Below are 24,191 nucleotides of genomic sequence, written 5' to 3'. Positions count from 1 at the left end.
GAGATTAAATACCCGGATTGGTTAGCAAACGTAGTGGTAGTTCCTAAAAAAGGGAATAAATTAAGAATGTGTGTAGACTATAAGGATTTGAACAAGGCATGTCCCAAAGACTCCTTCCCTTTTCCTAACATCGATAGCATGATCGATACCATGGCCGTCCACGAGATACTCAGTTTTTTCGATGCCTACTCCGGGTACAACCAAATACGGATGAACCCGGGCGATCAGGAAAAAACCTCCTTCATCACTAAGTACGGCACATACTGCTATAACGTGATGCCATTCGGATTAAAAAATGTCCGTGCCACTAACCAACGCCTAGTAAACCGTATGTTCGAGGAACAAATAGGAAAATCAATGGAGGTTTACATTGACGATATGTTGATCAAGTCCCTGCGAGCATATGACCATTTGAAATATTTGCAGGAAACTTTCAGCATATTGAAGAAATACAATATAAAGATGAAACCGAAGAAGTGTGCATTTGGAGTTGGATCAGGTAAATTCCTCAGATTCATGGTATCCAACCGGTGAATCGAGATCAACCCCGACAAGATCAAAGCCATCGAAGATATCACGGTTGTGGACAACGTGAAGGCTGTGCAAAGATTAACCAGACGCATAGCCGCCCTGGGGCGATTCATCTTGGGGTCCTCCGATAAGAGCCACTGATTCTTCTCACTGTTGAAGAAGAAGAATAGCTTCTCATGGACCCCGAAGTGCCAACGGGCCTTGGAGGAACTCAAGCAATATCTATCGATCCCACCGCTAATTCACACACAGAAGACAAACGAACAACTGTACATGTACTTGGCAGTATCAGAGATAGCAGTAAGTGGAGTCTTGGTCCGAGAAGAGAAAGGTACGCAATTTTTAATCTACTATGTTAGCAGGACCCTTGGCGAGGCCGAAACTAGGTACCCTCACCTAGAAAAGCTGTTGCTCGCTTTGCTAAGTGCCTCTAGAAAGCTAAAACCATACTTCCAATGTCACCCCATATATTTTGTGACTACTTACCCATTGAGGAATGTAATGCATAAGCTCTAGCTCTCGGGATGGTTGGCCAAATGGGCCCTGAAAATTAGTGTGTACGATATCGAATATCGGTACCGGACCGCCATTAAATCTATAAATTTGGAAGACTTTGTGGCCGACTTTACGCCGGCCCTAATACCCGAGGTCGAAAGAGAGTTGTTGTTGAACATGGGGGACTTCTTCGGGGATCTGTAACCTCTTTACGGATGGTGCCTCGAACGCAAAAGGGTCCGGAATTGGCATTGTATTGAATCTACCAACAAAAAATATAGTTAGACAATCTATTAGGACTGTAAAATTGACTAACAACGAGGCCGAATATAAGACCATAAATCAGGTCTCGATCTAGCTAAAAACTTGGGGGTGGAGGTAATCGAAGCTAAGTGCGACTCCCTCCTTGTGGTGAACCAAGTTAATGGGACGTTCAAGATCAGAGAGGAACGAATGCAAAGGTACCTGGATAAGTTACAAGTAACATTATATCGATTCAGGGAGTGGACTCTACAACACATACCTTGGGATCAAAACAGTAAGGCCAATGCCCTTACTAACCTGGGGTCGGCGGTCGAGGACGATGAGTTCAACTCGAGGGCGGTCGTACCACTCATGAGATCGGTAGTGGAAGAAGGCCACGCCGAGATAAACTCAACGAGCCTGACTTGGGACTGGAGAAACAAATATATAGAATATCTGAAGACCGAAAAACTGCCCTCGGATCCAAAAGAATCGAGGGCCCTACCGTACGAAGGCAGCCCGATTTAGCTTGTCCGAAGACGGAACCCTATTCAGATGAACATGCGATGGCCCACTCGCGATATGTCTAGGACTAGGATATGTAGAGTACGTTCTGAGGGAAATTTATGAAGGCACCTGCGGAAATTAAAGATCGACCCCAAGTCCTACCGGGCTAGAACCCGGGGTTGGAACGCCTACCTTCGAGAATATCGAGGTCGTGATCTCGGAATCGATTCTAACCCCGAATGAGCTCGAAAAAAATATTATTAGCATAATAAAAGATCGAAATATCCGTGACCAGTCGGATATTACGGCGGGAATCTCGGCACGTATCAATGAGGAACTGGCAATCGACAAATCAAGAGATTTTTTACCTTTTATAGAATTGTACCTAAAGTATGACTCCTCTACTATATAAAGGGGGTCTAATAATTCATTTGGCACATTGTAACACACATTCCAAAGAAATATATTATTATTTTTCTCTTTAAGCTCTTGTTCTTATGTATCGTGATACCGATCAAAGTGCATCTGGCTCGAGGGTGGCTAACCTTTCGAGATTAAAACTGTCCAATTCGTGTGGTTTGAATTTACTTTATCATTGTTTATTTCAATTGCAACTTAATTTATCACTTTGTATCAAGTTAGTCCGTGTATCGTCAAAACCACTTATAAATTCAATTGTTATCCGATTTTGAGGGTAAACAGAAATAATAATATTCTTTCATTAATTAAAAATGTCAAATAATTAATTAAAAAATATGAAATATTTAAAATTTAATTATAATTAAAATTTTATCCAACATAAAATGCACGTATAAAATATAGAAACTCAATTAACATATCGTGTTAAAAAGCTATAGACAATGGGCAAAAATGTTAGTTTATGGGTTTCATAATTTGGTTGGCGAAGCGGTAAACAAACAGAAAACAAATGAAAAGAAATTCAATAACGCCTGCTTTTTGAGTACTTGTTATTCTTCTTATTTGTTTTTGACATATTTTATGTTAGAAGAAATGTAATAGTTTCATCGCCAAGGGTTGTGGGATGGATATAAGATTCCTCTATCTTCATATTTAAGCTTTGGAAGGTGAAAAAAATCAGGTAGTGAGCATTTTCCCTTTTAATAGACCATACACAATGTGAATTCAGGATACCAAAGCGGTACCTAAATGTAATAGTTTCTTTATACTTTTTTTATAATCAAAATGTATCCTTTAAATTTGGGGTTTTGGTCTAATTACACCCCTATATATATACGTCACAATGGTCATAGATTGTCCTTAAAGTTTACTAATTATGTGTACATTTGGTCCAACCTAATGAATATCACAAAAACTAGCATAATAAAATGATGGAGATTACGGTCGTATCTTCCCAAACCAAATGAATTCCCACAATTCCACCCAAATCAAAGAACCCTAACTTGCATGTTCTATGAAGAAAAGCTTCAATTGGGAATTTGAACAAGATGACAATTTACCAAAATAGAAGTTGAAATAGAAAGAAAAAAGAATTTGGAGAAATTTGTGTAACTTCATCGCTACATAGAATATGCTTTGGTTTCTTTTGCTTTTGTACCTAGTGTTTAGCTTGTAGAATACAAGTTGGCTAGTTGAAGGCTGATTTCTTGCAATTGCCATAAAGAAGTTTATATGTTGTTTTTCTAAATTAGTAGTATGTACTCCTTCCGTTTCAGCTTATGTGTCTTAATTTGTCTGGGCATGAAATTTAAAAAAGTAAGAAAAACTTTTAAATTTTATATTTTAAACTAAAGATGTATTTAATGTACCAAAATCTTCTTGAATCTTGTGCTCTTAAATATACCATGTGAAAAGTTGGAGTTAAAGAGTTACTAAATATAGAAAAGGGCATTCTTTCTTAAATGGATTAAAAAGGAAAGTAAGACACACAAATTGAAACGGAGAGAGTAGTTGAATTTGTCTCAGTAATGTTTGATATGGTCAGCATTGTGGCATATACTGCAATCCAAGATCTTTGCTTCTTTTTTGTTTTTGTTCTATTTACTCCACTTTCAAAATTATTCTAAATGATTTTTACCGTGAAAAGAAAAAGAAAAAAATAATCTTTTTGTTGACCTTAGATCTTTTCGTTTAATATGTTCAATAACACTACTAGAAAAATATCATTTTGTGATCGAAATTTCCTACTGAAAATAAAACGGTCGCTAATGGGACTACTTATTGCAACCGCAGTAGTCACAAAAAGATTGAATTTTTATTACTTTTAAAAAAAAAAGAAAACCGACTATTATTCTGACAAAAGTAGTGGGAAAATAGCTCGCCAATCTTTCGCTTTTACGTTTGCGACTGATTCAGTCGGACAATAAAAAGTCAAAAATATTGGTTGACCAATCAAGCGATCGCTTCAGTCGCAAAATTAAGATTAAAATGATAAAATAATATTTAAGTGGTTTTGCAACTATCGTAGTCATAAGCCTAAATCTAATATTTCAGGCCAAAATTCTATTTCACCAATTTCGGACCTCTTTTTCCAATTTTCTCTATATCTTTCTCTCACTCTCGATATTTTTTTTCTTGTTCCATTTCTCTTCCATTTCAAGTGTGAGGCTGATTGTTCTTGGATCTCTCTTCCAATACACCTGTGCGACTGACGGCTCTCTCTCTGACTGGCGGTAAGTCTTTTTTTCTTTTTCTGTTTATTTTTTTCATCTTCAATTCTAAAAGATTTGAGCTTTCTTCAGGAAATGGGTAACTTTAATTTCATTAAAAGGCACAATTTTTATGTCTTTTTAATATGGTTTGTGTTGGAATCCATGGTTCTTTTCTGTGTTTTCTCTTTGATTTTTATTTGGAGTTTTTTTTTTTGAATTTGATAATTCTAATTTTTTGAGAAAGGCAAAATATTTATGTGCTTTCTATGTTAGAATCAAGAAGATCGTATAAATTTTAATAAATTGCAGAATCTAGTGGAGAAACTTATGAGCACACGTCAATTTGATCCTTTGAATGGCGAGGATGACAGGGATCGTGAGTTTTAGTTTGTTGTGATTGTGATGTTTGAGACATTATATGTTGGGGTTGGATGTTTAAACTTAGTAATATTTGCACTTGACTATGATTGTAATGTTCTAGACTAGAGTGAATGGTGCATGGATGTTTAACTTGTGTTTGGATGTTTTAGTTACAAAATGTTTATGTTTTTTATAATTGTTTGCATTTTATGAGTTTGATTAGTTGAAATGGTGGATTGATTGGTTGGAATGGTGGATTGACTGGTTGGAATGATGGATTGATTGTTTAGTTACTGTATATTTGAATTGGCAGGTGGTGCTGCTTTAAAACAGCTGAAATCTCGCAAAATATTTCCAGATTTTCGACTACGGTAGTCGCAAAGTACTTAGTAATTTTTCAGATTCAGGAACATTTGCGACTGCTGTAGTGGAAAAATTAAATAAATTAAATAATATAAAATTAGTTTTGCGACCGCAGTAGTGGAAAGATAAATAAATAAATTATATTAAATTCAAATTGCGACCGCAGTGGTGGAAAATATAAATAAATAAATAATATTAAATTATATTTGTGACCACAATAGTGGGAAAAGTTAAATATAATAAAAATACTTTATATTATTTGAGGCCATTCTGGTGAGAAAAGTTAAATAAAGTAACAATTATAATACCTTTTGCGACTGACGTAGTGGGAATTTAATATAAAATAAATATTTAATTTAAATTATTTACGACCGCGTCAGTCGGACAGTTGACATTTATTAGTAGTTTTCCTTTTTGTCTTTCCGACTGCGGTAGTCGCAAATTACGGACCGATTCAGTCGCAAATTATTTCAGACCAGCTATTTTACGACCACGATAATTCAATCGCAATGTAGTCGGAAATCAACTTTTTCTGACCGATTTCCAACCGTTTTGACCGTCGGAAAATAGCCATTTTCTAGTAGTGTAATTTCTTGCTGGTTTTATTTTCTTGGTTCTATTTTGTTTCCTGGAGATAGCTTATATGGGGATTGGGGGTGCTAAAGTTGTAAGAAGTCTGCCATTTTACTTTTAAGTCTTGAAAAGCTTTTTGGAAATTGTTTTTCAACCAAACACCATAAGAGAGAGTATTTCAGTTTTTGCAAAGCCGAAAAACTTCCACTCATCCCATCGGGCACATCCGATAAAATTAGAATGATACAGAGAAGATTAGCACACACCTGCGAAAAGATGACATGCATAAATTGAGAAATTGTCCAACTTTATTTTTAAAAACTTTCATTACTTCTATTCCAGCCATTTTGAAGAAAAAAGAAAATTGTACAAACTTTGAAAGAAATACTATTAGTGATCACAAAAAACAAATTACGAGCTACTTACAAACGAAAAATTAACACTCATGTATGCCAGCCAAACGGGACTAGTACTAGTATGAAAAGTAAGGTATCTCTAAGCTAAGGTACCTTTGATATGTAAACAGATACATACAACAGCTTCAATGAGCCATTTTGTTCTGTAGATCCTCTATACTTCTATATTAGTTCTAAGCTTCTGCGAGTGACCTTTTTGTCTTACAACACGACATTGTAAGTGATCTAAAGCTTATGCCATAGACCTCCACATTAGGCAGCATTCTGTCTGCATTTTCTTTGTAGCTACTTACAGCAGAAAACATTAACTGCTACGTTAAGGTACCTCTGATGTATCAGCAGATGCAAACGCGGCTTCCAAATAAGACCTTTTATTGTATAGATCCTCTAACTATGTTCACCCGACTCTCTACTATTTTGATTACTTTGACTGAAAAAGTTTGTACTAAAATCTTGATTACCGAATGCCACCTTCCTAAACCAACTTATTTCTGCAGATTGTAGTGCAGAGCCATGTATTGCACTTTCACCAACTTTCATCCCGTTTGAAAGATCATGTATAGCCATACCATCAAAAGCTCTCATGATCTGCGAAGCATAAGTATGATCGGAATATAAATGCCAATCACGAGATGTCTTAAGGGCGTTTCTGGCATAGGTTTTCATTCAATAAAATGGAACAAGTGTTACCTGTCCCATTGCTGGTCTCTTTGAAGCTGAGTGGCGCACACAAGATGCAGCAGCCTCAATCATTCGAAAAATCTCACTGCCAACGTAGTTCTTCTCAAGGCGCGGATCTGCCAACTGATCAAATTCCTCTTTTTCAAGTGCCTGACTAAGCAAAGGTCGAGCCTGGAAGACAAGAAGATCAAGTCACCGTATTATATAACTTTTTTGTGAGTGATTCAATTACAAAATCATTTTATGCCGAATTCAAGTTTAGCAGAGGTAATTAGTACCGGTTTTCAGTTCTAATCAAAAGAATGAAAATCTTCTTCTGACACATCAGAAGAATATTGCCATGCTTCCTTAGAAAAGATAAATATATTTGTTATGGCCCTAAAAGCTTTTTTATCTGGCTATTGGAAGTAGACTGATGAGAAAAGAAACTAAAGAGATCAAAGAAAAAAAAAAGCAGAGTAAATGGAAGTCACACGCTCAACATTATCGTAAAAGATACTAGTTTCCCTTTGCTATTGCTATTGGTTTTTCCGTTTTCTAACATTAGAGGATCAATGAAATCAAAGCATAACTTGGCGAGCTGTTTTATTGTTGCAAAAAAACAAAAGCAACTATAGACTCAATGTTTTGGGTGCAGAAAAAGATTGATACACCCTCCATCTCAATTATATGAGAGTCTCTCTTCATTTTGGGTCTTCATCTTGGGGCATTCTAAAATGTTTGACATTATTTTATTAATACATATATTCTATACTCCCTCCGTCCCATTTTATAAAACTGTTTGATCAGGCGTGGAGTTTAACAAGGAAAAGAAAAGTCTTTTGAAACTTATAGTCTAAAATAAGCCATAGACATTTGTATGACTATAAATCCGCTCATTAAGGATAAAGTGAGAACTTTAAAATTAAATTTTTTCTGAATATAAAAATATGTCATTCTGTTTAGGATACGCTAAAAAGAAAAGTTGCCACGTAAAATAAGACAGAGGGAGTAATGCTTCTACAGCTCTCGAGAATTCAAATTAACTCAGCTATTAAAATTTTAAACTTAATTTGATGAGATGTTTTCTCTATCAAATTAACTTTTCACTTGTTACTTCAATATTTTCTTTCACTACCACCAATATAATATACAAGTTAAATGAACAACTTAAACTCTATGTCTATTCAAATACTGTCATATAAAATCAGAGGAAAGTAGTATTAGTGAACTGATACTCAGGGCAAACTGAAATTAAATGTTGTATACGGTTAAAATCGGTCCTCGATCATGAAAATCGATCGAGGATGGCATCTCAGTCAAGGGGTATCTTCATGGAGAACCCGATCGAATTCGGAGACGGGGGCGTCGAGCTTGGGGCGTCCAAATCGACCAAGGTAACGTCGACCGGTACTGGTCCCGAACATCGATCACCAAGCTCGAAACCAAGACCAAGGTTCCGATCCGACACCGAGCTCGAGTCTGTATCGAGCTCACAGACAAAAAGTTGTTACAACCGCACTAAAGGAGAGAATCTTGGCGGGAATTAAGGAGGAGACACACCATCATGGGTCCTCCACTAGTAATATTTTTCCATTACGCTGCTAATGATAAAGTAGTGATCCTTGGCTATAAAAGGAAAAATAGATTGTAATAGAAGACATCTTCTGTGGGATAAAGAATTCATGGTGTTTACCTTTCTAAAGCTCACTAAGTATCTTTGTTCATCATTTCCTATTTTACCTCATAAATAGGTGTATTGTTATATTCAGATCAAAGGAATTTACTTACCCTTAGAACCATATATAAATTCAACGTTATCCGATTTTTCGGGTAAATAGTTTGGCGCCCACCGTGGGGCTAAGGATAACAAATGATAATTTGATACAAATATACAGTACACTCCAGCTTGCAACTTCATACCAGCAATGGCTCTGCCAATCGACCTCGAAGCTGGCCTTCAGGATGAAACCAACAACTTGGTGCCCATGGCCGAGAGGCTACCCAACAACGGCAATGAGGCTCGAATCGAGGAACCCGAAATTCAAGCCGAAGTACCAGTAGATATCAATTCGCGAATAGCTCTAGAAGCGAATCAGCGTTCCGAGCAGGAAATAAGCGTTCAGGGTGGTGCTCGACCCATAGCCCGAGACACCCACAGCACGGGAAAAATCGGGGTCAGCTTGCGTATGATTTTCGAAATGCTACAAGCCCAACAAGTAGCGATAGCTCAGTTGCAGAGCCAAACTCATATGCAAAGTAATCCAAACTCCAATCCACTTCTTCGATAAGTAATCCCCAGAGCGGAGCCCGACACAATGAAATCGAACGAGCAAGAATGAGGAGCCGCTCCTGAAATTGCTAAACTGCTCGAGGAACTCACAAAACGAGTCGAAGCCAACGACAAAAAAATTGAAACGTATGATGCTAGGATTGATCAGATCCCGGGGGCTCCGCCCATGATGAAAGGGCTTGATTCGAAAAAGTTCATACAAAAGCCTTTTCCATCAAGCGCGGCCCCGAAATCGATCCCAAAAAAGTTCCGCATGCCCGCAATTCCCAAATATAACGGTACGACCGATTCTAACGAACATCTCACCTCCTATATATGTGCCATCAAAGGCAACGATTGGAAGACGATGAGATCGAGTCCGTATTATTGAAAAAATTCGGAGAGACCCTCGCAAAAGGAGCAATGATCTGGTATCACAACCTGCCACCAAATTCTATCGATTCTTTTGCCATGTTAGCAGATTCGTTCGTAAAAGCGCATGCTGGTGCCATAAAGGTCGCAACGAGGAAATCGGATCTATTCAAAGTAAAACAAAGGGGTGACAAAATACTGAGGGAATTCGTATCCCGGTTTTAAATGGAACGCATGGATTTTCCACGAGTCACAGACGACTGGGCCGTACAAACTTTCACCCAAGGGTTGAACGGACTGAGTTGGACAGCGTCACGTCGACTGAAACAAAGCTTGATCGAATACCCTGCAATAACTTGGGCGGATATACACAATCGGTATCAATCGAAAATCAGGGTCGAAGATGATCAATTGGGATTTCCGTATGAACTCACGCGTCAGAACCGCGCAACCACTAAAATTCTGAAGGAAACCAACAGAGAACAAAGGTCAAACAGAGATCGATACCAGCCGTACTTCACAGATCGGGTGAACCACGGTTCGGCACATGAGACAGTTAGGAATAACCGCAGGCTCGAACAAGGGAAAAATTCTCGGGGACTTATGAGCAAGAGAGGCTTTGATAAATATGCCGATCCTATAGAAGTTCCTCGATTATCGGAATATAACTTCAACATCGATGTATCCGCCATCGTATCGGCTATCGGACGCATCAAAGATACCAGATGGCCTCGACCAATGCAGACCGATACGGCCCAAAGAAATCCCAATCAAATATGCGAGTATCATGGCACCCATGGTCACAAAACAGAAGAATGCAGACAATTAAGAGAGGAAGTAGCCCGCTTGTTCAACAAAGGGCACCTTAGGGAATTTTTGAGTGATAGGGCAAAGAACCATTTTAAAAACAAGAACTTCGGCAAGCAAAACAAGGAAGAAGAACCACAACACATCATTCACATAATCATCGGCGGCGTCGATACCCCTCAGGAACCTATGCTCAAACGCGTTAAAACGTCGATTGTGAGGGAAAAGCGATCTCGAATTCAAGATTACACTCCCTCAGGGACTTTATCGTTCAATGATGAAGACGCAGAGGGAATCATCCAACCCCATAACGATGCACTAGTAATATCCATACTCGTGAATAAAATTAAAATTAAGCGTGTGTTAATTGATCCAGGTAGCTCGACCAATATCATCAGATCGAAGGTCGTACAACAGCTCAGCCTACAAAACCGGGTCGTGTCCGCAACTTTGGTTTTAAATGGATTCAATATGGCATGCGAAACCACCAAAGGCGAGATAACCCTACCGATAAACGTCGCCGGAACAATTCAGGAAACAAAGTTTCACGTGATCGAAGGCGATATGAGATATAACGCCCTTTTCGGAAGGCCGTGGATCCACAACATGAAAGCGGTACCTTCGACCCTACACTGGGTCCTCAAATTCCTAACACCGACAGGTGTCAAAATAGTGTACGGAGAACAACCAGCCGCAAAGGAAATGTTCTCCGTCGAGGAGGCGAAACCAACATCTTCGTCTTCGCCGGTGAATGGATCGGGTTCAAAAGGAGGCACAGTCGAAGACCGGAATGCCAAATAGCAACCAAAGACATCGGACTCGACCCAGCCAGATAAGCAGGGCATCGAAGAAGATAATGATCAGTGGATCCCTCGATCCCTCGTGACCCCCGATGACTCCGATGCCACCAAATCAACTATTGAGGAATTGGAGCAAATCATTTTGATCGAACATTGGCCCGAACGAAAGGTATACCTGGGAAGAGGTTTGAGCCCCGAACTCAGGAAGAAAATCATTCAATTTCTTATCGATAACATCGATTGCTTTGCTTGTTCCCATTTAGATATAACAGGAATCCCGCCGGACATAACGACACATCGACTAAGTGTGTCCCCTAGATTCAGATAGGTGAAGCAAAAAAGAAGACCCCAATCGGAGGTGAAGTACGCATTCATAAAAGATGAGGTAACTAAACTGCTCAAAATAGGATCCATTAGAGAGGTAAAATACCCTGAATGGTTGTCCAATGTGGTCGTAGTACCTAAAAAAGGAAACAAACTTAGAATGTGTATAGACTACAAGGACTTGAACAAAGCATGCCCCAAAGATTCTTATCCACTGCCCAACATCGATCACTTGATCGATGCCACAGCCGGCCACGAGATCCTCACTTTTATCGATGCCTATTCCGGGTATAACCAAATCCAGATGAACCCGGAAGACCAGGAAAAGACTTCGTTTGTAACCAGATATGGAACATATTGTTATAACGTAATGCCCTTCGGGCTAAAACATGCAGGAGCTACCTATCAACGTCTAGTAAATAGAATGTTCGAAGAACAAATAGGTAAATCAATGGAAGTATATATTGATGATATGCTAGTCAAGTCCCTGCGCGTAGAGGACCATTTGACCCATTTGCAGGAAACATTCGATATTCTGAGGAAATACAACATGAGGCTCAACCTCGAAAAATGTGCTTTCGGAGTCGGCTCGGGTAAGTTCCTCGGCTTCATGGTGTCAAATCGGGGAATCGAGATTAACCCAGACAAAATCAAGGCCATTGAAGACATCACCATCGTGAACAGCGTGAAAGCTGTGCAAAGGTTAACAGGAAGAATAGCAGCCTTAGGCCGATTCATTTCGAGATCATAAGATCGGAGCCACAAATTTTTCTCTCTCCTCAAAAAGAAGAACGACTTCGCTTGGACACCGGAATACCAACTAGCGTTACAAGAACTGAAAAGATATCTATCGAACCCACCACTACTGCACACTCCAAAAACCGACGAAAGACTTTACCTATACTTGGCGGTATCAGAAGTCGCCATAAGCAGTGTCCTTGTTCGAGAAGAGGAAGGTACGCAATTTCCTGTTTACTACGTAAGTCGGACCTTGGGGGAAGCGGAAACTAGATATCCGCACTTGGAAAAATTAGCGCTTGCGTTGATTAGTGCCTCTAGGAAGTTACGACTGTACTTCCAATGCCACCCCATAAGCGTATTAACAACCTGCCCACTTCGTAGTATTTTACATAGGCCTGAACTATCGGGCCGATTGGCCAAATGGGCCATCGAACTCAGTGGGTATGATATCGAATATCGACCTCGAACGGCCATCAAGTCCCAAATTTTAGCAGATTTCGTGGCCGATTTCACACCGACCCTCGTACCCGAAGTCGAAAAAGAATTACTGTTAAAATCAAATTTATCGACGAGGGCATGGATCCTCTTTACGGACGGAGCTTCGAACGTAAAGGGGTCCGGGCTAGGCATAGTTTTAAAATCTCCCACGGGTAACATTATTAGGCAAGCTATTAAAACTATCAGGTTAACTAACAACAAGGCCGAGTATGAAGCCATAATTACAGGTCTCGAGCTAGTTAGAAATTTGGGAGCGGAGGTCGTTGAGGCCAATTGCGACTCTTTGCTGGTGGTGAGTCAAGTAAACAAAACCTTCGAAGTCCGAGAAGGCAGAATGCAAAGGTATTTGGACAAACTGCTTATTACTTTGAACCATTTCAAACAATGGAGTCTACGACATGTTCCACGAGAACAGAATAACGAGGCCGATGCGCTTGCTAATTTGGGATCATCGGTAGAGGTGAATGATTTGAACTCGGAAACTGTCGTTCAACTTTCAAGATCTGTAATCGAAGAAGGGCACGCCGAAATAAATTCTACTAGCTTAACCTGGTATTGGAGAAACAAGTATATTGAATACTTAAAAAACGGAAAGCTCCCTTCAGACCACAAAGAATCCAGGACCCTTCGAACTAAAGCTGCTCGATTTAGTTTGACTGCGGACGGAGCGTTATATCGAAGAACATTCGATGGACCGATGGCGGTATGCATAGGTCCGGGAGATACCAATTACATCCTCCGGGAAGTACACGAGGGCACTTGTGGCAATCACCCCGGTGCCGATATGTTAGTTCTAAAAGTGATCAGAGCAGGGTATTATTGGATCGATATGGGTAAAGACGCAAAAGAATTTGTTCGAAAATGCGATAAATGTCAAAGGTTTGCTCCAATGATCCATCAGCCCGGAGAACAACTTCACTCGGTCCTATCCCCATGGCCATTCATGAAGTGGGTAATGGACATCGCCGGCCCCCTACCATCGACCCCAGGTAAAGCCAGATTTATTTTGTTTATGACTAACTATTTTTCTAAATGGGTTGAAGCGCAGGCGTTCGAGAAAGTAAGAGAAAAAGAGGTTATCGACTTTTTGTGGGATCATATCATCTGCCGATTCGGGATACCATCCGAAATAGTATGTGATAATGGGAAGCAATTCATTGGCAACAAAATCACAAAATTCTTCGAAGACCACAAAATATGAAGGATACTAGCAACCCCATACCACCCAAGCGGAAACGGACAAGCCGAATCAACAAACAAAACTATTCTTCAAAACCTGAAGAAGAGATTGAATGACGCTAAGGGAAAATGGAGAGAAATCCTGCCCGAAGTCCTTTGGGCATACCGAACAACATCGAAATCCAGTACAGGGGCGACCCCATTCTCCTTAGTATATAGCTCTGAGGCATTGATACCAGTCGAAGTCGGAGAGCCTAGTCCCAGATTTCGATTCACGACTGAAGAATCAAATAACGAGGCCATGAACACCAGCCTTGAATTATCGGACGAAGGACGGGAAGCTGCCCTCATCAGGTTGGCCGCACAAAAGCAACGAATCGAAAGGTATTACAATCGAAGAACTAAACTTCGCCACTTCAAGCCAGGGGACTTGGTGTTAAGGAAAGTCACCATCAATACTCGCAATCCAAACGAAGGAAAACTAGGACCAAATTGGGAAGGACCATACCAGGTGCTCGAAAACTTTGGGAAAGGATCGTACAGGCTCGGCATCATAAACGGCAAACAGCTATCAAGCAGTTGGAATGTATCACATCTAAAACGGTACTACTGCTAAAGTCCGACCTTTCCCATATTCATTCAACTATCCCGCACAGAAGTTCGAACAAAGAACAGAAGTATTCTATTACTCAAAAGCACGTGTTGCACTCTTTTTTTCTTAGACCGGTTTTTTCCCAAATGGGTATTTGCGGTAAGGTTTTTAATGAGGCAACCATCGATTGTGCTGCGCTTTTAAAACAGTATCTGAGGCTTTCGACCCTTAGAGGAAAAATTGTAAGAGCCAAAATGGTCAAAATAAACCATGCTAATACAGATGTACAATGACTTGAGATTTATTATGCAACCAACCTGCGGGCATATCGAGTTCGAAATAAACACTCGAATATTAAGCCCACGGGCTACTTCTATATCGAGTTCGAAATACTGAGTCGACCGTTGAGCCTACGGGCTACTTCAACATCGAGTTCGAAATAATCACTCGAATATTAAGCCTACGGGCTACCACATTATCTCGAGTTCGAAATAAACACTCGAATATTAAAGCCCACGGGCTACTCTTATATCGAGTTCGAAATACTCAGTCGACCGTTGAGCCTACGGGCTACTTCAACATCGAGTTTGAAATAATCACTCGAATATTAAGCCTACGAGCTTCCGCATTTTCTCGAGTTCGAAATAATCACTCGAATATTAAGCTTACGGGCTACCACATTATCTCGAGTTCGAAATAAACCCTCGAATATTAAAGCCCACGGGCTACTTCTATATCGAGTTCGAATGTTAAAACCTACGGGCTACCGAGTTTGAACGAGGGCCCAATCAAGTTTGAAACATTGAAAAAGCTACGTTTACTCAGGGTTTACGTTAACCACCACACTATCATCAACTCAACAAGCAAAACGTCACTCCAAATCTGATCGATCAAAATCGACCTTGTTATATATACAAAATTGCCTACGTAATTAATTTACAGATATGGAGAGTTAGACTCTAAGATTCTGGGTCAGGGTCTTCCCCACCCTCGGACTCGCTTTTGCTACCGTCATCGTCATCATCATCAGAAGCCAAGGCTTCAGCCTCTGCTTCAAGCTCTTTTGCCTTTCTTACCTCATCGATAAGGTCAAAACCTCGAGCATGTATCTCCTCGAGGGTCTGCCTCCGAGATCTACACTTAACAAGTTCGGCAACCCAATGAGCTCGAGCATCGGCAATCTTCGCAGCTTCCCGGGCCTCCACCTGAGCGGCCTCAACATCAGCTCGATATACAGCAATAGACTTATCCGCCAAAACTTTCGACGACTCAACCTCCGCCTTAGCCTCAGCAAATCGTATCTCAAGCTCATCAATTTTCTTAGCCTGAACCGACACTTTTTGCTTGACGTTTCGAAGCTGAACGTCGGCTGATAATAACTTTGTTAAGATGGTTTCTTTCTCCGCTGCCAGATGGTCAATAGTCTCCTTCCACCGGTTGCATTCGGCCCGGATTTGATCGGCCTCCTCTCGGAGTAGCCCGATCTTCTCGATCTTTTGCTGCAACTGAGACAACGAAGGGTTAACTTCCACAGTCGAGTCGAATCCATACTTTAACAGAACGAGGCTCACCTGCTGATCGAGCTCAACCCTTTCTTCACGAACCTTAGGGAAATCATATTGTTTCTCGTCATCTCCTTTCTAAGAAACGAGGGGGCTATCTGTATACGGTTAAAACCGGTCCTCGATCATGAAAATCGATCGAGGATGGCATCTCAGTCAAGGGGTATCTTCATGGAGAACCCGATCGAATTCCGAGACGGGGGCGTCGAGCTTGGGGCGTCCGAATCGACCAAGGTAATGTCGACCGGTACTGGTCCCGAACATCGATCATCAAGCTCGAAACCAAGGCCAAGGTTCCAATCCGACATCGAGCTCGAGTCTGTATCGAGCTGACAGACAAAAAGCTGTTACAACTGCACTAAAGGAGAGAATCTTGGCGGGAATTAAGGAGGAGACACACCATCATGGGTCCTCCACTAGTAATATTTTTCCATTACGCTGCTAATGATAAAGTAGTGATCCTTGGCTATAAAAGAAAAAATAGATTGTAATAGAAGACATCTTCTGTGGGATAAAGAATTCATGGTGTTTACCTTTCTAAAGCTCACTAAGTATCTTTGTTCATCATTTCCTATTTTACCTCATAAATAAGTGTATTGTTATATTCAGATCAAAGGAATCTACTTACCCTTAGAACCATACATAAATTCAACGTTATCCGATTTTTCGGGTAAACAAATGCATCACAAAACATAAAAATGAAGACCATATCCTCTATGAGACACATAAGAGCAGAAAATCTGCTTTTCAGATATCAGTGCAGACAGCCCTCATTGTGTATGAAATACTTGACAACAAAATGATTTAACTAACGAAGATAATCATGTTGGGTTTAGATACCGTCTTTTGGTCAGATTCAACCTTGCTGCTAAATTGCTCCAAGATAATTAATCTTGGCACAAGAGACTTCTCCTTCAAAATATATGACTGTCAAATCTTAACGAAAAAAAAAGGAAAATGAAAAAGAAAAAGAAAAAGAAAATGAAGTAGCAGTGAAATTCCATTTGAGGAGAAGTTGAATTTCTGGGACTGTTCACATTAAAGCTCGAGGTTTTATTCTTTCTAGAAGTCCATGACATGAGATATAAATGATCGTTTAAGCTGGTTTAACATTCGGCAAAAGTTTGGCTGAATCTCACCAAGAACAACTCTCAACTCTTGAATTTAATTTTCTAATGAATTACGTTGAGGAATAGTTGGTTCAGCAAATGAAATGTAATCATTTGGAAATTTTCTATTATCAAGACGGTAAATGCGCTTTTGGTGCCCCATATCATAATATTTTTCAAGATGCTACTAAAAGATATGCTTTTTGATTAGTCATCATGCTTATCAAAATAAAGCATGGCATACAATTGATTAGAACAATAACTAATGGATGACTAAATAACAGTTTCCTAAAACCCACATTAAACTACGAAATAAATCCATAAAATCAGATAAAACTATAGATGACATCCATTAATGTGGATTCTTAATTCTTTTCAACTAAGATGTATAAAACTTGAACTCTTATGCTGGGTAAAAGGTATATCATACAAGACTCTGGAATGCATAAACTATTTCAAGGCTATACCTAATGAAATGGATAATCAATAGTGGATTTCAGTGTTCTAGCCTTCTAGGTAACAAGCTTGATATGTGAGATAAACTTTGGTGTGCACAAGAATAATCATGCATTTAGATCCAAGGATACAAATGAATCCTTAAAAAACCATGCAAGCACCTAACATGTCTCAGTTAGCATCCAACCAAACTAACCATTGTGCAAGTTCCACATAAGCTGGTACAAAGTTCCAGTGCCAATATCCTACAACAGCCAGTCTCTCACCTCTTTAGACTCTGGATACCAAAAGTCTTCTTGGTCTATTTCGACTCCATCATATCTCATGTTTCCCTTATCAATCACTTAACAAGTCCATTATATGAAATCCAAGTTCCCCTGGTAAGCCCCAATACACTCTTTCTAAGAGAAATATGGTAAACATAAGATGCCGACTATTGCACAAGATTATTCCCCTAAAAAAAACACAGTTCAGAGTGGAATCATTATGTTTAAACTCTAAGGTGTGTCTCCTTCGAAATTGCCATATGAGTTTTTCTATCGTATAAACATTAAGAAAGACAAGATCACTATCTGCCATGAAAATACAGAGCTCTTACAACGAGAATACCTGACATAATTCAGAACCCATCCAAAGATGAAAAGCTTTTGACTCCACAAAAAAGCTTTAGGATACTTTAGTATCAAAATTGAGAAGTCATTCAGGTAGTTCGAATGATCAACCAATAGGATATTATAGGTATAATCTTTTCATGACAAATAAAAGGCTCCTGTGCTCTCTAGTACCTAATATTTCCATGTTTCTCATCAATTGATAATCTTTATCTAGGCTTACAGCATCACAATCACATTCTTCTCAGGAAGGCCAAGCCGTGTGGTAGAAAAGGGTAAAATAAAGAAAAGGAACTTCACTAGAAGACATACAAGAGACCTACTGTACAGTAGCAAATGGTGGTTTCTTCAAACATTAGCTACCAAGTTCTTGTGCAGTGTGGGGAAATGACAGGAGGAACAACCAAATCCTGACTCAAATAAAATGTAGAGGTTATCCCCGAGCTAAATGGGACTAAAATAGTACGACATACTGTCTGCATGCGGATATGCAAGTTTATAGCCTTTAGGTTGGATAAATGACCAATATAAATATTTCTAACAAACGGTAATAAAAGAGGCCTCATGAAAATAAGGACAGGTTGGCTAGAAACATACCCACTCAACCAGATTCTCCTGCCCTGAAGGCTGAGATGTATCCACTGGCTTCCTTCCAGTAATTAGCTCCAGAAGCACAACCCCAAAGGAATATACATCAGATTTTTCAGTCAGCTTTCCGGTCGATGCATATTCAGGAGCCATGTATCTGAGTTCAATCTAAGGAATTAGAATAAATATGGGCAATTGAAAAAGATGGAGTTCAATATAATATAGTAATTCGTATGCTTCCAACTTAATGCAAATGTTGGCACTGAAACATACCCAAATGTTCCCACGACACGTGTTGTGATATGACTTTCTGCATCCTGAGCTAATTTAGCCAGTCCAAAATCAGAAACCTAGAGAAAATAAATTAATTGTAAAGGGCCAGCTCGCAAGACAAAGAATGTAAATATAGGAGTTTGAGGACTTAGACATACCCCTGGAAAAAAAAAGGAAAAAAGAAAGACTTAGACATACCCGAGCCTCAAAGTTATTATCCAAAAGAATGTTCGATGACTTAATGTCTCTGTGAATAATACGAGGACAGCCTGTCACCCACACCAAAGAATAAGTTAAAACCAAAAAACAGAGTATCATACTTGAACTATAATTAAAGACGAATTAGAGCACCGCACTCGCATTATGACATCGTTAAAGTTTGCCTGCAGTAGCTCAAGTAACTAGAATGAAGGAAATGAACATTCATGATCACAAAAATATAGTAACTTCGTCCAGTTGAGTTTCTTTAACTCTTCAATTTAACAGTATAACATAAGAACTCGACCAGTGAAGTTTTACTCAGATGCTTGTCATGGGACTATTGGCAAATCCAGAAGCATATTACGCACTACTACCGCAAAGCCTGATGATGTCACTTTAGCGTGAAAGATATACTCAGCATGTTCAAGGAGACTGTGTGCTCGTGGATTAAAATATTCCTACTCAGGAATGTTATTTCATGGTGCAAAATGTTTATATAATCGAGGTAATATACGAGATGAATAAAACCTTGAGGACACAATTGCAAATTGCATAAGTTATAGCATTACATTACAAAAAGGAAAATTCCAACAAAAAGATCTTGCTACTTCCATTGAGCTTACACTATTTATATGTTCCGTTTTCTCTTTTTACTTCAAGTCCTCTTATAAGGATAATAGGAGAATCTTGGCTTTGGAGTAGCTTAGGTTGCTTCCATTAACCTATCACAGTTGTTCAACTAGTGGAGTAGGGATCAATAAAATAAACCGTAAGTGATGACAAATAGGAACACACAATCTCATATTGCAATCAGATTCCCCCATATGGTAATGTTTTCAACCTGTCTTTCTCTCTTTAACTTTCGGGGGAAGGTAAAAGGAGACATATTTTGTTCAACCAGAAACGACATGAAGTTAAGATAAACACGGATAACTCAAAAGGATTAAGGAACAGATCACTAATTACAATCTTCGTGCAGATATGCTATTCCACAATCATACCAACAATTACATAATGACCTCAGACCTAAATTTTAAAGTGCATAAGTAATATCACTACTGTGTGTAACCGTCTTATTTAAAAACTTAAGCGGTTAGAGAGAGCATACTTTTAGTTACTTAATTATGTCTTCAACACACCCCTTCACGTGCGGACTTGATTCTTTTGTGATGAGCCAAGCACGTGGAATTTTTTTGATAATTGGCGGTGAAACTCGAACTCAGGACCTATGTCTACTCTGATACCATGTTGAAGTGTGTGGCCGTCTCATCTAAAAGCTTAAGCAGTTAGAGAGAACACACTTTTAGTTACTTAATTATGTCTTCAACAATTACATCACAAAAAGGAAATGGTAACTGCAAGGCCTTCTACTTCTATTGAGCTGAAAATAATTACATGCTTCCTTTTCTCTCTCTTTCTATTTTCCTTTTACTAAAGTCCGCTTTTAGGGGGAATAAGAGGAAGGTGATTGGGGAGATTAAATTGCTCTCCATGATTCTGCGACAGCTTTAGGGATCATTAAAAAATAATAAGCATACAAATAGGTGTAGAAAATATCAACTGCAATCAGCTTTCCTGTTGTGGTAAATGTTTTAACTTTACTTTCTCTTTTTTTTTTAAGTAGGGGGAGGTCTGTTCAAAATGGAGAAATGAAGTGAATAAAACATGGATAACTCATAAGGATAAAGGGAAGAGAACACTATTACAATCTTCATGCAGATAAGCTATTCCACGAGCTGCGCCAACAGCAATTTTAACACGTGTTGTCCAATTCATGACAGGCCTCCCTTGTGCTGTAAATTGCAAGTATCAACAGCTAGCTTTAGTGACCACACATAATAATTGAAATAATTAAATCTACAAATGTTAAGTTTACCATGAAGATGGAAGTAAAGGGTATTATTGGGAACATAGTCATAAACAAGGAGGCGATTCTTCTCTGAAATGCAATAACCTACAAGTGAAACCAAATGACGATGGTGTATCCGACTAATGATTTCAACTTCAGCTCTGAATTCTCGTTCCCCCTGGCTCCCACCAATATTTAGCTGCTTTACTGCTACATATCTTCCATCTGCTAGACATCCTTTGTATACAGAACCAAATCCACCTTTCCCTAGTAGATTTTGTGCTGAAAAATCGTTCGTGGCCTCAACTAGTTCTTGATACGTAAACCATGTCTTTGAACTGCTGAATCCACAAGGGTCCCCTGGAGAACCGAGGAAATTGGAGCCAGTTCCATTTATCTCAGGTGTTGATTCCTCGACCTTCAATAAAGCAGACTCTGTACACAACTTTCACATCTTCTAAGAATTCACTTGAAAGGTCTCAACTACCAATAGTACATTGATCTTTCTTGCAACACTGAATAACAAACTGAAAGGAATTATTTGATAGTTTCTGAAAATTTACCTGATTTTGGAGTGGAGCACACAGAGATTGTCTTGACATTACCAATATTATAACCAGAATTCTTCTTCTTTCGCTTCCGTATACACCATCCAGCTGCTGCGATGAGACCAACCAATAGAAGAACAAGTACGATGCCGATGGAAACTGTCCCTGCAGTACCATTGCCACTACCACCAGCAGACTTTGAGCTTTCTGCTGGATGGTTTCCGGAACTATGGTTACTAACATCACCTGAAGGAACTGGTGATGAAGGAAGAGCAAGAGAAGGTTGTGTACCGTTAAAGGATGGAGGTGGTGATACTTGTATCACAAATGTTGGCGGTGATGAGTCTGAAGGGGAATCAGAAGACGGTGAGGTACTGGGAGGTAATGTAGCTGGTGAAGGTGGTGAATCTTTAGGAGGGCCTGAGGCTGGGGAAGGAGGTGGATTTTCTGATGGCTTAGATGTTGGGGATGGAGGTGAATTTGAAGGTGAGTTGGATGAAGATGGTGAAGGCGGTGAAGAGGGGGAAGGTGGTGAAGGCGGTGAAGGTGGTGAAGGTGATGAACCTTTCGGAGGTTCCGGAGATTGTGGTGGAGATGAATTTATGGGTGATTTTGGAGCTGGAGGAGGTTCTGGATTCTGTACGGGTGGCGGAGATGACAATGTAGGGGGAGGTGATGACGGTGATGGAGGTGAACTTGCAGGAGGAGAAGGAGTTGGTATAGGTGGAGGTGAGACAGGTGGTGGATCAGGTTCTGAAGGTGGTGGTGAACTAGGTGGCGGACTAGAAGGTGGAGGTGGTGGTGAACTAGGAGGCGGAGTAGAAGATGGAGGTGGTGGTGAACTAGCCGGCAGAGTAGAAGATGTAGGTGGTGATGAGCTAGCCGGTGGGCCAGAAGGTGTAGGTGGAGGACTAAAGGTTGGAGGTGAGACATCGATTGGAGGAGTAGATGCTTCAGGAGGTGGTGGAGAAGCCATTAGTGGTTAATGTTGGTGATAAGGCTAGAAGAGGCTATGTTACATTTGTTGGATGACAGTGAATTCCGGCATGAAGATGTTGCATTTGTTGGAGGGGATTCTGGGGGTAAGGATGGAGGAGAGGTCACAAACAATACAGTGGACTGAAGGCAATTAGTGGAATTCCAAAGTCTATATCTTGGAGGTGGAGAAATGGTTTAACATCTCACCACCATCTAAGCTAGCTACATTTACAACAATTCTTATACAATTTTCAATATTTGTAAACATCAATGAAAGAGCAGTCCACCAAGAATTCCAAGAAAACTGCAGACTTGCTAACTTATTTCATAAAACCAACATTCTAATATGCAATAAACTGCTTCCTCTTAATCCAAGAGTTATCTACAGTATCCAAATTCGCCAACCAATTCGCTCATACTATACAGACAGCATTTCCACTCCACTCCCAACAAAACGTTTAAGCTTTCGCATGAAATCAAATCTTGCCTGACCTAGAATTCAGTTTCAGGTCTAAAGCAGAATCCAGCTGACAAGTTTTCTCCTTCAGCTAATTCACAAGAACAATCCCTCACACACTGCACAGACCCTTATATCAGAGTTAAGAAAAAATCAAACTTTCTAAAGAAGGCAGCCAGAAAACAATATCCACAACCAGACACCCAAATCAAGAAAAGGCAGAGAAAATCCAAGATTTTGTCCTTGCAATGTAGAATTTTACCCATTTAAAGCAAGTAAAATATAGAATTAACACTTTCTAAGGAAACCCCACAACAAAATAGGACCATAAAAGTGAATCAATTGTGAGAATATCCACAAAGCACTACCTATTTATTTCCATGCTACAGGCATGATCAAAAGCTGGTGAATTGCAATTTTGCAGCTAATGCTCAACGTAAAGAATAAAAAAGGAGGCATCTTTTTGTAAACCTGGGAAGCTCATATCAATGAACAAGGAAAGTTGGGTCCCCGCAAATCCAATATATAGGGCACAACAGTGAGAACGACCCCCTAATATGAACATAAAACTTTACAATTCAGTTATGTGCGTGTATTGTAAATGATGTACATGAGGAATATTTGTTTTTTTTACAATAATAATGTTGTAGTCATATAATGATCATAGGTTTATGAAGATTGAATTAGGTGTTTCGTTACAACGTCACCATCAATGGGATTGGGCGATGGTTGCGCAACGTTGCTGCGAATGCAAACAATCACAAGGCCCCATTTCTTTTATTCTTTTATCCACCTCTTCCCCATTATTTTTTAAAATTTGCCAGTTGAGTACGTTCTAATGTATAAGGAGTTTTTGATGGAAATAATATACTACAAATGTTTTACTTGAAAACTAACTTCATCCCTTAAATATTTTATAATTTTGATATAATACATAGATACCTCTTATTTTGTTCTGAACTTTCGACTACACACTTAAACTTAGGTGATTTGCGCAAATAGGATCATTCTAGATCTCTATAAGTCACGAAGTTACACACCCGAAATAAGAAATTACTGTTTTAACAAGTTATGTCCTTATAGTTTACATGTCTTGCAGAAGGCAATGACTCTCTCATATTCTAGTTTTTGGTCCGTAACGACCCGACCGATCGTTTTGAGCATTTGTATTTCGCTCGGCTGTTTGAAACAGTTGC

The 24,191-nt window shown here is 39.5% G+C and overlaps 1 protein-coding gene, 1 long non-coding RNA gene and 1 other non-coding gene across 3 annotated transcripts; 2 read left to right on the top strand and 1 right to left on the bottom strand.

Moving 5' to 3' along the window:
* Nucleotides 1-4,158: 4,158 nt before the first annotated feature.
* Nucleotides 4,159-7,183, top strand: LOC117274655 (uncharacterized). The gene is made up of 2 exons (XR_004504796.2): nucleotides 4,159-4,427; nucleotides 6,616-7,183. It is a non-coding gene; the product is annotated as an uncharacterized lncRNA (long non-coding RNA).
* On the top strand, nucleotides 5,913-6,014 carry LOC117274656 (U6 spliceosomal RNA). The gene has a single exon (XR_004504797.1). It is a non-coding gene; the product is annotated as a U6 spliceosomal RNA (small nuclear RNA).
* On the bottom strand, nucleotides 6,010-23,808 carry LOC104088264 (proline-rich receptor-like protein kinase PERK9). The gene is made up of 8 exons (XM_009592912.4): nucleotides 21,576-23,808; nucleotides 21,040-21,447; nucleotides 20,870-20,956; nucleotides 19,161-19,231; nucleotides 18,963-19,039; nucleotides 18,699-18,846; nucleotides 6,809-6,970; nucleotides 6,010-6,706 (listed from the first exon to the last, which is right to left on the bottom strand). Exons 1-8 carry the CDS (start codon nucleotides 22,534-22,536, stop codon nucleotides 6,506-6,508), a joined length of 2,115 nt encoding a protein of 704 aa, XP_009591207.1. The 5' UTR covers nucleotides 22,537-23,808; the 3' UTR covers nucleotides 6,010-6,505.
* Between the last annotated feature and the right edge of the window lie 383 nt (nucleotides 23,809-24,191).

This window comes from Nicotiana tomentosiformis, chromosome 4, assembly GCF_000390325.3.
Source record: "Nicotiana tomentosiformis chromosome 4, ASM39032v3, whole genome shotgun sequence".
Taxonomy (NCBI): Eukaryota; Viridiplantae; Streptophyta; class Magnoliopsida; order Solanales; family Solanaceae; genus Nicotiana; species Nicotiana tomentosiformis.
This window is presented reverse-complemented; position numbering and strand designations above follow the sequence as displayed.

What these genes read in the sequence shown, in the direction of transcription:
- LOC104088264 (XM_009592912.4), bottom strand. Translation starts at nt 22,536, where the DNA reads ATGGCTTCTCCACCACCTCCTGAAGCATCTACTCCTCCAATCGATGTC. An exon ending in GTGCTCCACTCCAAAATCAG is followed by an intron (nt 21,448 to 21,575) that starts GTAAATTTTCAG and finishes AGTTGTGTACAG; the next exon opens with AGTCTGCTTTATTGAAGGTC. An exon ending in AGAGACCAGCAATGGGACAG is followed by an intron (nt 6,707 to 6,808) that starts GTAACACTTGTT and finishes TATGCTTCGCAG; the next exon opens with ATCATGAGAGCTTTTGATGG.